This window comes from Hoplias malabaricus, chromosome 2, assembly GCF_029633855.1.
Source record: "Hoplias malabaricus isolate fHopMal1 chromosome 2, fHopMal1.hap1, whole genome shotgun sequence".
In the NCBI taxonomy this organism is placed as follows: domain Eukaryota; kingdom Metazoa; phylum Chordata; class Actinopteri; order Characiformes; family Erythrinidae; genus Hoplias; species Hoplias malabaricus.
The window spans coordinates 38,822,860-38,839,094 of NC_089801.1; the positions used below are offsets into that span (position 1 = coordinate 38,822,860).

Below are 16,235 nucleotides of genomic sequence, written 5' to 3' on the forward strand. Positions count from 1 at the left end.
AACTGGCCCAACACTCACTAACACCACCACCATGACAGTGTCCCTGAAGCTCTGAGCATGATCCACCACCCAAATCCTACCTCTTCTGTGGGGGTCCTGACCATAGAAGAACAGGGTGATAGGTGGCAAAGAAAGTATGCAGAGTAACAGATGAACTGCAGTCTGTAATTGTAGAACTACAAAGTACTCGAGTGTGATCAGTGGAACTGAAAGCATAGATAGTGAGTTAGTTTTTAATGTTAGAGCTGATGTGTACATGAGTGTTAGGGACTGGACAGTAGAATAGTGGCCAGGTTATTTTCAGAATGAAACTAGCCAATTGAAGCTCAGGGGGTGGGGCTTGTGAGAGTACAGGTGGAGTGGAGAGATACAGAGTCTCCTGTGCGCTGCAGGTGAGAGGATTCTGCTGTGGTTCCACTATGAAGGTTATCCGCTGGGTTCCAGTTCTGATTATCACCAGCGTCACTGCCTGGTCTTACTATGCTTACGTCATACAGCTGTGTTTGTGTAAGTGTTCATTTACACTCTAACCTCTCATTCTAAATTTGTGTTTATGAAGCTGCTTTTATAAGCAGGAGTTTATAATCATTGGATATTATATTCATATAAATATTTGCTCTTTAGCCTGACTGATTTTGGTCTTAAATGATAAAACTCACTGATGCGTCCTGTGTGTGGTGATGATGCTGTCTCTCTCCTCAGTTACTCTGAAGTGCAGCACACAGAAAGGTAACAACAAAATCTACACAGAGTACACAGCTATGCACAACTTTACACCTACACAGTCAATAAGAGTATAGATTTGAACCTTGACAAACATCACATGAGTAAACTGACCAGTCTCTATCACCCCTCTTCTTCTATTTCCTGTGCCCCATCTTAATATTTTTTCCTTAATCTTTTTCCTCTCATCTCTTTCTTTCTTGTTCTACCTCTGCTTGCATTTTCCCTCTCTCTTGTTTTCACTCTCTCCTATCATTAAATTTCTCTGTCTCTGTCTGTCTGTCTGCAGTACTGTATCTGTCAGTGTTCCACGTGTGTTTTCTGATGTTCTGCTGGTGTTTTTGGAGAACTCTCTCTACCGGACCCTCCAGTCCTTCCACCACGGTGAGAACATTAATCCACTGAAATTCAGGCTTGAAGAACTTAGAATGTAGAAAATCTTCATAACTGTGATTGGAATGGTTCACTGGACTGGGCTCAGCATCTACTTCTCTTAGGAAAAGAGAACAGCTAAAATTACAGTTACCCTTCACCAGCACATGGATGTGTTTCTGAGATCTGGATGTGAAAGGAATTGAATATGAGAAATCTTTGGAACTTGGATCTATATCATTCATCTATATTTTTATTCATGGTGGGGCATCACGGTGGTCTGGCAAGACACACAGCTCCAGGGTCCATCAAAGGGGCCAAATTCCATTCAATTAATCAAAGTCTAAAGTTCACAGCCTCTGAAGAGTGATGCTACAAATGAGTGTAAAACAAAACCTCTCCTTCACCTAGTCCAATCTGCCTAATTGTGTGTGTGTGTATAGTTTCACCTCTCAGACACTCAGCACTATGATCTGCTGGATGCTGTGGAGCTGAAGGGGGAAATCCTTTTCAGGATCACACACCAACTTCCATTTAATACACGCACAGCTACCGGAGGTAAGCAAACTCCACAACAAACACTCAAACAAACACTACACAGGTCATACACACATACTGGACTGTCGGCTTACGCTGCAGTACAGTTGCTACTCGCCCCAGAGCAGAGCTGGGATGACTTCATCTGTGCACGTAGGTTTTAAATATTATTTTAAAAAATTCCTTGTTCGGTGCATGTTCACATTAATGTGTGAAACTGGAGCCCACCAACCCTCACACTGTGTAACAAGATCCCCCACTCAGTTTCCTGTGTGCTGCGTAAGTCAGAAAAAATGTGATAAAACGAGCAGTCCTGATTTTGCTTCGCTTTTGTAAATAATAAATAATATAATTTTTTAAATATTTTATATAAATAGTAATAATAACACATTTATGTGAAAGCGCAAAGGGAAGGTTAAAAACAAGGGTTAACGAGCACAGTGAACTTGGAGATATAAGACCATTAAGTAAAGTGAAGAAGAGAGGGAACAGAGTGTAAAAGGCAAATAAAACCAGAGCTGCTTCTCCTTGCCCCTCACTGCTGCTCGGGTTGTGGGTGAACAGTGAGCGGCTCGTTATCAGGTGCTGAACGTGGCCATAGTGAACAGGGCCGAGACAGAGGGAGAACACTACTGTGGGGCTTGTGGTGTTTTGACCAAAGCAGGCATTAGAGATTTCATTCAGTAAGAAATTATAATCCATAAGGTTTAGTTCTGACACTGATATTATAGTCAAATGGTATTCAGTGTTGTCTTATTCTGACAGTGCTGCTACAACCAGATACAGAAGCAAAACCAAACCTTAAGGATTTTGATTTCTTACATGATTTATGAGAAAGGAAACAATTGTACCAATAGCAATGCTTCAAAGTTGCACTGAAAATGGTGCTCCTCCTGTGAAGGTACTTTGGCGATGATGATAACAGACTTTAGCCTGCTTCGACAGATGCAGCCGAATGAGCACCTACAGAAAAATGCCTCCCAGTGCACTGCTGCGTTGTTTCCATCCTCTGGAACATCAGAGCTCTGTGTATCTGAGATGGAGGTGGTAATGGGCCAGGCTACTCATTAGGGGCAGCAGGGCAAGGGCTCGAGTTGCTGGAGCTGCTGGAGGCACTTGGTGTTGACCTGGTCAGGGGAGGGTGGCTGCTTCTAATGTCTCTGCCCTTCCTCTGAGTGTTTAACCCATTGCTCCTCCAGGTGCTGCAACACGACACGCCTCACTACTGTTTGCGAGTTATTTATTCAGTCCTCCTCGTGTCTTTCCTCACCGTCCTGTAGAGCGGCGAAGATCAGTCTGCCACAGAGAACAGATTATAAATTCTATAACATGGCGTGCAGTCCACACACGACCTGTACATCAAACTCTACAGGAGGGACACTGTCCACTGTTCTACAGCCTGTCCCCCAGTGTTAGATTTTGAATGGGTGGTCTTTTTTTGGATGTTCATTTAAAGGAACATTAGGTATGATTTGATGTTTTTGCTCCTGGGCTCCTCCTGTAGTAATAGAATATAATTCACTTTCACAGCACTGTTCTGAAGTCAAGACCGAAGGGAGGGGTGGTTTCCTACACTCCTCCAGAGTTTACACAGTGTAGTTTCTGCAGTGCTGAGCCCAGTGTATTCTATACAGATACAAATTCTATAATGTTATTCAACTTAATATCTAATTAACATCGCAGCTCCTAATGCCACATTTATGTAGTTTGTAGACTTCAGGTTGTGTTTCAGCCTTATTTGTGGCAGCTGTAATTATGGTAGCATCTGCAGTTTACAATCAGGAAAAGGCAGATTCAGGACTTTAAGAAAAGTGATTTTTTTTTGGTTTGTTTTTTTGTTTTACTGCACAACTCCACAGTTTATGAAATGAGTGTGTGATGATTAAGACATGCAAGTAGCACCATGCTAATTGGTGTGGGAGACGAGAATACTTTTTCTCAGCCCAGAGGGTTTTTTGTGTGTGTGTGTGTGTGTGTGTCTGTGTGCGTTTGTGTGCATCTTTCTCAGCTTTCAGGTTTTGTCGACACTGCCAGCTGATTAAGCCAGACCGCTGTCATCACTGCTCAGTCTGCCAAATGTAAGAAAGCTGTGTTTATTCCCTCAGTGTGGAGAAAATGCAGCACAGACGCAGGAGAACACACTTCATTTCCTTCATCTCTGATCAAGTCTGCCACTAAGTTACTGTCAGTACAAGTTCTTATCTGTTGATGCTTCTCAGGAGATTCAGGAAGTCAGTGTGTGTGTTTGGGATTAACTCAGATTGTGAGAAGCAGAAACTGCAACCAACTTCTAGGACAGAATATGGGAGGAGGGGCTGCAGAATTCTTTAAGAAACTGTAAGTGTCCTGAAAAGAATGGACACAAGGTGTGGACAGGTTTTATAGTTTCTATTTTGGGTGAAAATTAAAATAAACCTTTAGGACATTAATGCCGTGGGCACTTTGTGTGTTTGTATAAATTGGTGGGGTGGGGATTACAGGATGTTGCTGAAGTGCTTATTCACATTTATCTGAGTGGGCTGAAAGAAAGCTCTCAAATGAGCCTCACACACAGTAGTCTCTTGTTACCTGCTTTTGATTAACATCCAGAAGAGTGTGTGTGTGTGTGTGTGTGTGAGTGAAAGAGGTACACTCTGTATTACACATTAATGAGAGTAGTTTCTGTGACCACAGAACTACAGTGGTCAGAGAGAAGATCTCTCTCTTTCTTATTCTCCCATCTCAAAATCGACAAATAAATCTAAAACATGCTCCACAAATATTATTGCATTAAAAATGTTTAAATGCTTTAAAATAATTTCAGTTGATCTATAATAGGGAGTGTGTTGCTTTTTGAATCTCTGTATGGTTAAAAAAAACATGGAGTTTAAATTAAAGTAAAAATGTAACCATCTCCCACTCCCTCGTTTTTCATTTGTAACTGCAGTGAATTGTGATCAGGATCTAGGCTTTTCATTCAGGTCTAACTGTCTCTTAGTGTCTAAGAACTTATTGTAAAAATGTTGCAATTTAAATATTAGTCATTAGTGGGCGGCACGGTGGTGCAGCAGGTAGTGTCGCAGTCACACAGCTCCAGGGACCTGAAGGTTGTGGGTTCGATTCCCGCTCCGGGTGACTGTCTGTGAGGAGTTGGTGTGTTCTCCCCGTGTCCGCGTGGGTTTCCTCCGGGTGCTCCGGTTTCCTCCCACAGTCCAAAAACACACGTTGCAGGTGGATTGGCGACTCGAAAGTGTCCGTAGGTGGGAGTGTGTGAGTGAATGTGTGTGTGTCTGTGTTGCCCTGTGAAGGACTGGCGTCCCCTCCAGGGTGTATTCCCGCCTTGCGCCCAATGATTCCAGGTAGGCTCTGGACCCCCCACAACCCTAAATTGGATAAGCGGTTACAGATAATGGATGGATGGATATTAGTCATTATTAAGTTGTATACCACAGTATGTAAGTTCACCTATAATTTATATTTTTCTCTACAGTTGTGTGTTGAAAATGGATCATCATTGTCTCTGGTATGTGATTAAAACCTTTTTGTATTCTGCATTATTTAATATTCACACTGATTACGATGTGTTTATATATATATATGTGTGTGTGTGTGTGTGTGTTTGCAGGTTGAATAATTGTATTGGATTCTCCAACTACAAGTTTTTCCTACTTTTCCTTCTCTATTCCTTACTCTACTGCCTCTGCATCGTCACCACTGTGACACCCTCCTTCTTTCACTTGTGGCTGGTGAGTTGAATTTATCCTTAAACTAAATTAACATTTTACAGTTAAAGGTGGAGAATTTGAACATTAATAATGTGCCATACAGCTCCCTACAATTCTTGTCCTGTATTACAGTCTGTGGTTGTCCTAAAAATCTTCCTCTCTCTCTCTCTCTCAGTCTAGTCTGTTCAACAGCTCAGGGAAGCTGCACATTTTGTTCTTGATGTTGGTGTCCGTCATATTCCTGGTGACTTTGTCTTGTTTGCTGTTCTTCCACTGCTGGCTGCTTGCCAACAACAAAACCACACTGGGTATGTGTTCTGAGTGCGGTGCCTGGACATTTCATATTTGAAAACATACCCAAAGCATGGTTATTAATGAGTGGAAGCACCCCAGCCGTCCATTAATATTAGTCAGCTAGCTGAAAACCATTTCAAATAACCAACCCCTAAAAATCCACCCAAAATAAGATGTAGCTTTTACTCTCAAGTTCCTCCCATGTCATAATCAAGTTAACCCTTTACACATATAATACCAGCACCTGTTTTTAACTGCAATATTACCAGTTTTTGCAAAACAAATAATAATCAGATAAGTATATGACTCTAATTATAACAGCCATTATCACTTGCTAATAGAATACTTGTAAAGTCAAATAACACTAAAAAGCAAAGACCTACTTTGTTGGTGATGGTCAGTGTTGTCGGTTGGTTCTTATCTTTGTGTGTTTTTGTGGAGCTGGCGCCAGACGTCCTGCTCTGGCTTTTGATTACTTTAAAGGAACTATCTGTAATACTGACACCAAGCATTTAAAATGAGAACCACAAAACATTTTCATAACAGTGGAGAGACATTTCGGGCATGTCAAATGAGAAGGAGACCATGGGGAAGACCCAGAACGTGTGGAAGAGATTATATGTCTTGACTGGCCTGGGAATGTCTTAGTATCCCCTGGAAGAGGTGGCTGGGGAGAGAGAGGTCTGGGTTTCTTTACTCTGACTGCTTCCCCCATGACCCAGACCCGGATAAGCAGTAGACAATGATGGGTTGTCTGCAATGATGGTGGAGAGATCTCTCTCCTCCCCAGACACAAAGCTTGACCAGGTTGGCCGTTTGAGGAAAATTGAACATGCAAGAACAAGCAAGACACAAGTTTAAGGATTTGGATCATAGCAGCTAAAATGAATGTGCCGTAATCAACATATTTACACAGAAAAGTGTTCATCATTCCAGTAAAACATCTTCCTACACTACGAGCAGCAGCCGCATCATTTACAAGCCCTTTCTGTCCAAATTCACCTTAAATATTTAGGCTAGTTGAGGTTACGTATCACCTTTTCATTCCACCATTGATGTCATTTTAGGTGGCTGAACGTCTAATTGACAACTTTCGTAGTCAAACATTTTGTTCCACCTGAAATGTGTCAGTTTGAGTCTTATTGGCATTATTCGCCAGCTTCTTAAATTCTGTTCCACCTTAAGAGCTGAAGATAGCGCTCATTTTTAAAACGTTTGGAACTGTTATTCCACTTTATCCATTTAAAAGACACAAACCAGCTGTACACCATGTCACTAAATGTTTATCTGCTTAAGGGCAAAAATTGAAAGCGACACCACCATTTTCCCTGCGTTTACAAGCCTTTACTGAATAAATTCACATTAAATGTTTAGACTAGTTTTATTTTCCTTTTAACCATAAATGATATTTTGGGAGGCAGATCCTTGCTTCTTATTCACAATTTTCATATTCAAGCATTTAGTTCCACCTTAAATGGTTCAGTCTTATTGGTGTTATTCTCCAGCTTCTTGACTACTCTTTTCACCTTAAACAGACAGCTATATGAAGCCAAACCCTGTAAACAATTAGTCGTTGATTCAACGTTGAAATAACCTAATGACTGCCGTCTAAGTAACGTTCTCTTAAGGTTGAAAATGAAAGTTGAAAAGACGTCCAAACACAGACATTGAAAAGACGACTATTAGACATATTTTGGACGTCCATTGACGTTATTAATTGGTCCCGAAATAAATTACTTGTATAAAACGCGTTTTGGACGTCCGCTGACGTTATCGATTAGTCACCACTTATCTAACTTATTAAGAAGGATTTTGGACGTCCACTGACGTTTAAAATATGTCCTTGACGGACAGACTACTTTTAGACCTATTTTGAACGTCCAGGGATGTTCCTTGTTTACTGGAAAGATAGAGCTCTAGGTTTTATAAACTGAACTCATTTTGAAACACATTTTTTTCCAATTTATCCATTTAAAACTATGTCACTATCTACCAACTAGTGAAAAGCTTATATTGTATTAACGAGCTTGATTTCTCCATTCCACCTTAAATAGGTGAATATAAATAAATATAAATATTATAAAAGTACTTCTTTATTTGGTGGAAACACACATACACACACCATGGAGAAACGCACCTTAATCTGCCTCAGTTTCTTTAAAACAAACTATGGTACCCATTTCAGTCATGTTATTAATCGCCTTCTTCGTATAAAACACACAAAACACTGTCTTTACAAATCAGTCCTCACTTTCTTTATATAAACATATACTATGCTGTTAACTCCTTTAAGCTATACATGGGCATCTACTTTTGTTTATTTATTTATTTTCAAAAATGACTTGCTGTTACCTGTTTAGGAGAAAATGAGCGAACTTTGGATCTGTCTTGGTAGATCAGCTGCTTCTAAGCTGCCTCTATTTACCCATGGCCAATATTTCCTCTCGTTTTATGTCATGAAGATCACTGAGGCTTTTTGGGTCTGGTAAAATCTAAAATGATCTCTGTTCACTTCATAGCTGCAGGACACTATGTTTGTGGACCAGGCAACCCAGTGGGTTGGGACTCTATGACTGAACAAATTGCTCAAATTCCTGTTGAGCTCCACTCTGGACTGGGCACTTCTCAATTAGAATATACTGCTTCAGCACTGCTTTCTAAGATGCCACTTAGCTATTTTCTTAATCTATGATCACACATGACTAAATACAGTAAATATCTTTCTTTAAGTAAAGAAAATTGCATCACTTTCACGCTCCTGAATATGACTGTTTTGATTGGTTAGTAAATTAATGCTCATAAAGAAAAACAAATCTGGTAAGTGAGTGCTTTGCCCCCCTTCATCTGCTGTGTCAGGAATACATTTTTATGGTTAAAGCATGCAAAGGCAGTTGAAACAGAGCCTCTGCAAATGCCTTTCCATGAACAATAAGAGCAATAAAATTAACTTTACTTAAACTTTACTTGTGCTTAGTTTCATATAGATCTGGTTGAAATGTTGTGAACGGTTGCAGAGCAAAGTGCTGCGAGTTTAGGTTAAGTTTAAAATTAATTACTCTTTTTTTTAAATGAATGATTATGAGATTATTCCAAAATATCAAAGCCAAACTTTATCTCATACTTCTTGTTCTCTCACTTTGTCCTGATCTCAGAGTGGTTATCGGTTCCGTTCTTCCCGGATGGTCCAGACGGTGAGGCTTTTGACCTGAGTGTTAAAGAGAACGTCCTCCAAGTGTTCGGACTGGACTGGAGACTCTGGCTACTTCCAGTTTCCAGCAGGTCACTGCTTCTGTCATGTCCTCCTTCACAAAACCAGAAGGATTTAGCTCAAATTACTCCTCACTATGAATGCTACATTGTTGGAGTAGCAGGTGGCAGGATATATTTAGAATGCTATTCAAATAAGTTATAGAAAAGAGAGGTTTTCAGAAGAAATATTGAGATTTATCTTTGTTAAAATGGGACAAAAAATATATAAATAGTAATTTTTATGTTTGAGAATGAGGCTCTTATCTTCTGTTTGTGGGAAACATTAGAATAGCTGTCGTGTGAGTTGAGGTGTTGGCACCAAGTCAGCTTCAGTTTTGGAGTTTCCCGCTTCCTCTTATCTGAGACCCACTTTGTGTATCTTCTCCTGTTTCAATGAAAGAGATACGTTACCCAAAATGCCAACGTAGTTACAAGCTAGCATAACAATGCTTGAAAACTAGCAGGGGCCTGTTAGCCTCGTGCTACTGGATCCCCACTGGCTTTCATTCACTTAGCCATATTGATGTAATTTCAGATTTGTACTGCTTAATTTAAGGGGCAGTGAAAAGGATTTATTAAAGCCTCACTGTCTGACCGATAGTCAGGAGTACATGAAGAGCCCTGTTTTTTTTTTAAATCGATATCTTTTTTGTCTTTGCAGTCAAGGTGACGGCCACTCCTTTCCTTTAAGAAGACATAACGCAACCCACCACCCAATCATAATGAATGGGTCTGGATGCTGGGAGCAGGAAGCATTTATTGGTAAGCAAATCAAAAGCTAGGCTTCAGTTCTGTAGATAAAGTAAATGAAACCCCTCTATGGTAATTCAAATTTCAGCTGGTACCCAGTGGAGTTTGCTATGGTACTTTACCACTTAGAACATGTTAAAACAAATGTATAAGGACTTAAAAATGTTCACTATCTAGTTATAGAATAAAACTTAAACCATGTAATTGAATTCCAATCCAGAAATGGCCTATCAATTAATGAATTGAAGTGTAATTAATCAACTCTGCCCTGATGACTGACTTAATCAGCACAGACTCGTCCAGCAGTGAGAGCTACGTCCGATTCCATCCCAGTGCGAGTGGGTTTTGGTGAATCTTTAATTTAATTTGAGACTCAATTCAGCCCACTTCTCACACTGTCTCTGGAGGCTCTCTGTTTCTCTTCCTTCTCTGTCATTAACTTAAGTGTGTCATCTCCAAGAGTAGAGTTACTGTCACACACTTGCCCTCCCAAGAATAATAGCAAAGCACACACACACACAGAGAGACAGTAATTTTATATATATATATATATATATATATGTGTGTGTATGTGTGTGTGTGTGTTCCACTCATTATCCATTCTCTCAGCTAGCTTCACTGATCACACAGGAGCAGTTCTGCAATTATGTACTTTAGTACACCTGTTTCTCTGCATACTTTGTTAGCCCTGCAGTGACACACTGATGCGGTGGTGGTGTGTTACTCTGTGCGTTGTACTGGTACAAGTGAATCTGACAAAGCAGTGCTGCTGGAAATTTTAAACACGCGAGCATCTGTTGGACTGAGAATAGTCCACCAACTAAAAACATCAAGCCAAAAGCATCCTGTGTCCACGGCTGAAGGACCAGATGACAACTAACACAAACTGTGCAAAGACAGATGAGCTATTGTCTCCAACTTTACAGTGGACCAATAAGTTAGTGTGTAACAGGAGTGCACAGGGAGTGGACACTCCAGCAGCACTGATAGAATATAAAATTAAAATAAAATCAAGTCAGAATTACCCGAAAGAAAGTAAGAATGACAAATAAACGAGAACTGACCCCGAGACGGGATGTCTGGCTGACCCTTGAACTCAGGACTGATTTTTTTTTTTTGAGTCGCTGCAGTGTAGTGCAGAACGTGAGCTCCTGCTGCCACCTGCTGGTGGAGAGACTAGGCAGTCCAGAACCTCCATAAAGTCAATAAAATAAGAGCTTATATATCTATAAGCCTTTATATCAGACTCTTTAAGCCTTTAATGTTTACTAACGCATGCGCAGCACTGTGGCTAATTCACCTCTGATCAATGTTTACTTTTCAGCTCCCCAGGAGGACCACAATGTCACTATCACAGTAGATGCCTGACTGCTGTGTTAAGGTATGACTTGAGGTCACACAGTTTTGATGCCTTATTCATAATGAACTATTAAGGGTGTCACATAAAGCAAGATTTATGAGTTTAGTCAGATAACTTCAGCCTCAAGTCAAATCAGTAAAATCTGGACTTATCTAACTCATAACTCCTGCCTTGTTGTACACAGCCTGGACAGAGTCAGGTGATAAACAGCAGAATTAGGGTCAAGGTTAGGACTAGATTTAGAAGCTGAGCTGAAACTAAAATTAGGTTAAAACTAAACCTGTAATCCTTGGATTTAAGATACGTATTTAGCAGGTGAACAATGGACTCAAGATAAAATAGTGCTACTTGAGATATTTATTCATTACATGTTATATATGTAATTATGACTGTGTATTAATTGTTAATTGTTGATCATCTTGTTTCAGAGCGAGAGAATGTTGCACACATCAGGGAAGCAGTGCAGAATCATCATGAGACACAGTGAGCTTTTCGGGATCAAGGACTTTGCTACACCAAGCCATCAGTAGAACACAAGATATTTCAAGAATTTTTTCATGTTCATGTGGAAAAAGACCTGTTTCTCGTGTTTGAAATGTCAAGAGCAAAGAAATTTATTACCATTCAGTCTTTGATCTTTTGTAAGGGTTCATCTGGAGCAACCCCAGAAACATAGGGCACATGTCCATCAAAGCAAAAAATTACTAGTAAATCCAGTATACATTTTTATAAATTTTGCCTCTTTTTTGGGTTCCCTTTCAGGTTCTGACATGACAGACATAACGCAACATATATATATATATATATATATATATATATATATATATATATATATATATATTTGTTTTACATTTTTCCAAATGGCCTATCACTGATGTATAGCATGAGGAAATATCCACTGCTGTAACACTTGCGTCGAAGCTGGAATGTGTGTCCTCTCAATTCTAGATCATTCTAGATCCCAGACAAAATCTAGACTGCACACCTTCATATTGGCATAAGTGGCAAACCCTAAGACAGCCAAACCTCAGTGAATGTAGGAATTAATTGAATTAATGTGGAATAAATACAGTTTTGGAAACAATCATAAAATGGTTCTGTCAGGAGTCCCCATGTGGACAAATAACAACCACTAGAGCCAAAGTACATTACCTCTTAAGCTGCTGGACAGCAAGAGTCACTCTGAGTCAGCTCACACACATGCACGAGAGAGATTGTGTGATTGTGTGTTTATATACATGTATATATGTGTTTGTATTTCAGTCTGTGCCAAAGTATCTTTGGCCAAAGTGTGTTGGAGCAACCGGGTGGACTTCTGTTGTCAGTATTGTGATCTCAGGAAACTCCTGAATAATAGACCTTGCACCTGTAAAAAAAACACACACACACACAAAGAAAAAAACAGTCCTGATTTAAAGGAGCTATAAGTTCTGATATGGATATTGGGTATGGATAGTATTGAATATCAGTAGTTTTAAGAGTCACTACTGACTCTGAAGGTAAGATATGTGAATTTTCACGTTAAAAAGAATTTAAATATTCGAATAGCAAATTAGGATGTACAACAAGCAGATTAGCTCCTCTCCAATGTAATAGGCCCTGTTCACACCTAGCATTCAGATGCGTCTTATAGCTGGCACTTTGAATGCATCTGGAGTGTCCACTTGTGCTTGGACATGTTACATAATTTTCTCTGAAGGCAAAGCCCAGCACAGGCGTCACTCTTCACTGCATTAGTTTACAGAAATATCCTGCCAGTCCTTGGTCATGTTCTAGTAAAGTTGTTACTAATGTTTCCTTCACTTGGCTGACTTCTGAATAAACGGTAGAGGATGAGGTCAATGCAGTCAGGATATTGTTAATGTCAAGAACACATCAGGACACATTCCATTTAACACTACAGAGTTGAGGCCTGATGTGTCCCAGACCTCCTCTAAAGACTTGAGTGATCAGACCACAGTAAATCTCTGTTTGGTTGCACTTAACGCTTGTCACTTATGATCTGACCCCCAGCCCAGGACACATGTTATTGCCAGGTGTGAGCAGGGTCATGCCTTCTCCTCTCTCCAGCCTTGGGCAATGATGTTTATCTCACCATGTGGCGTGGAGAAGAGACTGAGCAGAATGATGTGTTTGGCTTGCAGGCCATGTTCAGTTAGCACTCGCACCGCCTCGACCACTGTGTTACCTGTACCTGACACACACACATACACACACACCCAGTGTTACTCTTGTTTGATACCACTGTTTTTAACTCCTAACAATTCTTAAGCTATATTTGATCCAGTACATTATTGTGTGTCAAAGAGTACCAGTAACAACATCAGGGCTGGAAGGGAACTCTGTGGGAAATCCAGGTAAAGACAAATTAAGGACTACAGAGGTCTCCCACGTTTCTTCTGAGACATGGGAAGCTCCACTGCAGCTTTTCAAACTGATGTTAACACACCAGTTCAACACGCTTGGAGGAGAACACTAATTAATGTTTAACATTAAACACATGGCACTGAGTAATCACATGGCACTGAATAATGAGGTGAAGTGAGAGGACATATACACCCTATGCATCCACACACACTACACACAGAGGAACACTCACTCAGTATGGGGTACATGAGCAGCACTTTCCTGCGGCTGATGTCGGGGGGAAACTTGGCATAGAAAACTTTGGCTTTCTGTGTCTCCTCATCACTCTGGATCAAAATCTTTCCGATACGAATCGACCTACAACAGTCCCTCAGACCCTGCTCCATAGCTTCACCTACACACACATTAAATAACAGATGTTCAGCCAACAAATTATTTCTTATTACTTGGAACACACTATATTTACTATGGATGCTGCCATTAAAAGAAACAAAAATATGCAAAATCATTTGCAATTATGTACCTAACACTGCAATTCAATAAGAAATTATATAAATATACATAAAAATATAGTCCAAAAAAGCTCAGTTAGATTCCGCTGGAGAGATTTAATGTAACACACAGAGACACTCACCACTCCTCATGATGCTTACGCCACAGTTGCCCTTCTCAAACTTCACTCCCTCATATTTATGACCTGAACAGAAGCAGATCAGGGAAGCACAGCTAGATCAAACACTCAAGAATCTCTCTCCTAAATGATATCAGTGCTTGGCCTGTGTACGCAGCTCTGTACACTGGATAGATAAACATTTTTTCAGACAAAGTCAGATCTTTGTTCGTGTCATAGGTTCATTGTGAATTGTGGAGAACTGAAAGAAATGAGGTGGTGCAGCAGGTAGTGTCACAGCCACACAGCTCCAGGGACCTGGAGGTTGTGGGTTTGAGTCCTGCTCCGGGTGACTGTCTGTGAGGAGTTTGGTGTGTTCTCCCTGTGTCTGCGTGGGTTTCCTCCGGGTGCTCCGGTTTCCTCCCACAGTCCAAAAACACATGTTGGTAGGTGGATTGGCGACTCAAAAGTGTCCGTAGGTGTGAGTGTGCGAGTGAATGTGTGAGTGTGTGTGTTGCCCTGTGAAGGACTGGCGCCCCCTCCAGGGTGTGTTCCTGCTTTGCGTCCAAAGATTCCAGGTAGGCTCTGGACCCACTGCGACCCTGAACTGGATAAGGGTTACAGATAATGAATGAATGAATGAAAGAAATGAAAGATACATCTGGGCCATCCTCTGAATGAAGGCTGCCAAGATATGCTTTCTTTCTTTTGCATAACACATAAGGTTATGATGTTATAACACAACAAGGCTTGTTTTTTTGTTTGAGCATGTAATTACATGTTTTAACATGGTTCACAAAATGGGTGAGGTGCCAATGGACAAAGATTTAATAAAGACATTTAAAGGAATGGCTTCAGTGTATTGGTGTTTGTTAGAAAGACGAGAGTGGAGAGATGTTTAAGGAAAGGGGCTTACCTGTGGGCGTGGTCACAGTGCATTCGCTATAGGGAAGCTGGTTGAGTCCCTCTTCAACCACGAGTCTTATCTGATTTAATACAAACACACAGGCAAACCTTAGATATTTCATAAATGTCAGGTATCTGGTCAATTGTCAGCACAACTACTAGTGTGAGCGCAGCTGACCATGACTTCTTATGACCAGGTTATAACAAGAGATGTGATTTCAAGAGAGAAGCTGCCAAAGAATATGCCCTAAATTTTCCGCAGTACTGCCTCTATACTCTGCTTTGACGGTGGATATTAATGTGAAGATCTTGACCCCACCAACCCAGTGCAGAGACTTTAGAATTGCACCACCCCCTTGTCTGAGTCTGACCAATCACAGTGCTGGACCTGCATTTATGTGAGAGCACAAAGATGAGGTTAAACCCAGCAAAACAGACACAACTAGCAGAGTAAAAACTCTGACAATGAGAATGGAGAAAAAAGAGAACAGAGTAAATGTGGTTAAAATCCAGAGCTTCTGCTCCCTGCTCCTCACTGCTGTGTGCTTGGGTTTTGATGAAAGGAGAACAATTCATTATCATTTAAAGGAACAATGGGAGAACACTGCTATGGGGCTTATTGGGATTTGACCAAAGCAGGTCACAGACATTACATTAAGATCCAGAACTGTGTTCCACTGTGGAGAAGAGGGAATATATGTCTCCTGAAAATGTTACACTAGTCTGTTATAAACTAGTCCCCAGACTGAAAAAAAATAATTCACAAATTCTTACCAATCTGTCAGCACAAAATACAAAATCACCTCTACTAGTAGACCTGAGAGAGAGAGAGAGAGAGAGAGAGAGAGAGAGGAAGACATGACTAATGTCTTGGGAAATAAAAGAATCCAACAAAATCGTGGAGTTTTATAAATGTACCCTCCAGCCCACGCTTGGCACTAGCCTCGGGGAGCTCACGGTGAGGCTCGGGCTCAGGTTGTGGGACACTTACTTGTCTCGGATGATGGTCTGTAGCTCACGGATTTGGTCATTTAAAGGCAAGAGTTTCAGCTGAGGCCCGATGTGAGGTTGGACCTCGCAATCCCGCTCGTGTTCTCCCCGTTCCGCGTTTTGAGTGACGCGGAGCTTGGTTTTAGCCGCGTTCTCCTCGCACTCACACAGCATCTCGTCCACTCTGGAGTCCGTCTCCATAGGAACGAACCCGGGACCCCGGGCAGAACACCACACAGGGCCGAAACAATGTTCCCTGCACGGGTGTTTCTTCAGAAACTACAATAACCCTCTAACCTGGTGACGTGGTTTCCCCCTACAGCGCATTTGATTGGACAGAATAATTGCCAATCAAAACCCGCGCTGCAGCAGC

The 16,235-nt window shown here is 41.0% G+C and overlaps 2 protein-coding genes across 4 annotated transcripts; one reads left to right on the forward strand and one right to left on the reverse strand.

Annotated features, from left to right (window-relative positions):
* The first annotated feature begins 419 nt into the window (after window positions 1-419).
* Window positions 420-11,203, forward strand: zdhhc15a (zinc finger DHHC-type palmitoyltransferase 15a). The gene is made up of 11 exons (XM_066661574.1): window positions 420-507; window positions 703-729; window positions 1,013-1,107; window positions 1,539-1,653; window positions 3,641-3,710; window positions 5,102-5,134; window positions 5,237-5,357; window positions 5,512-5,644; window positions 8,783-8,909; window positions 9,541-9,641; window positions 10,954-11,203. Exons 1-11 carry the CDS (start codon window positions 420-422, stop codon window positions 10,995-10,997), a joined length of 954 nt encoding a protein of 317 aa, XP_066517671.1. The 3' UTR covers window positions 10,998-11,203.
* Window positions 11,204-11,287: 84 nt separating this feature from the next.
* On the reverse strand, window positions 11,288-16,159 carry uprt (uracil phosphoribosyltransferase (FUR1) homolog (S. cerevisiae)). Of its 3 annotated transcripts, none has more exons than XM_066661576.1 (7): window positions 15,864-16,155; window positions 15,647-15,689; window positions 14,883-14,952; window positions 13,991-14,053; window positions 13,589-13,750; window positions 13,085-13,183; window positions 11,297-12,355 (listed from the first exon to the last, which is right to left on the reverse strand). In XM_066661576.1, the coding sequence occupies exons 1-7, from the start codon at window positions 16,061-16,063 to the stop codon at window positions 12,249-12,251; spliced, it is 744 nt and encodes a 247-aa protein (XP_066517673.1). In that variant the 5' UTR covers window positions 16,064-16,155; the 3' UTR covers window positions 11,297-12,248. The 3 variants fall into 3 exon arrangements, 2 of the variants coding, with proteins under 2 accessions (XP_066517674.1, XP_066517673.1); XR_010800428.1 differs by having other exon boundaries at window positions 12,315-12,355; window positions 13,302-13,750; window positions 15,864-16,159; XM_066661577.1 differs by lacking the exon at window positions 13,085-13,183 and having other exon boundaries at window positions 11,288-12,355; window positions 15,864-16,158.
* Between the last annotated feature and the right edge of the window lie 76 nt (window positions 16,160-16,235).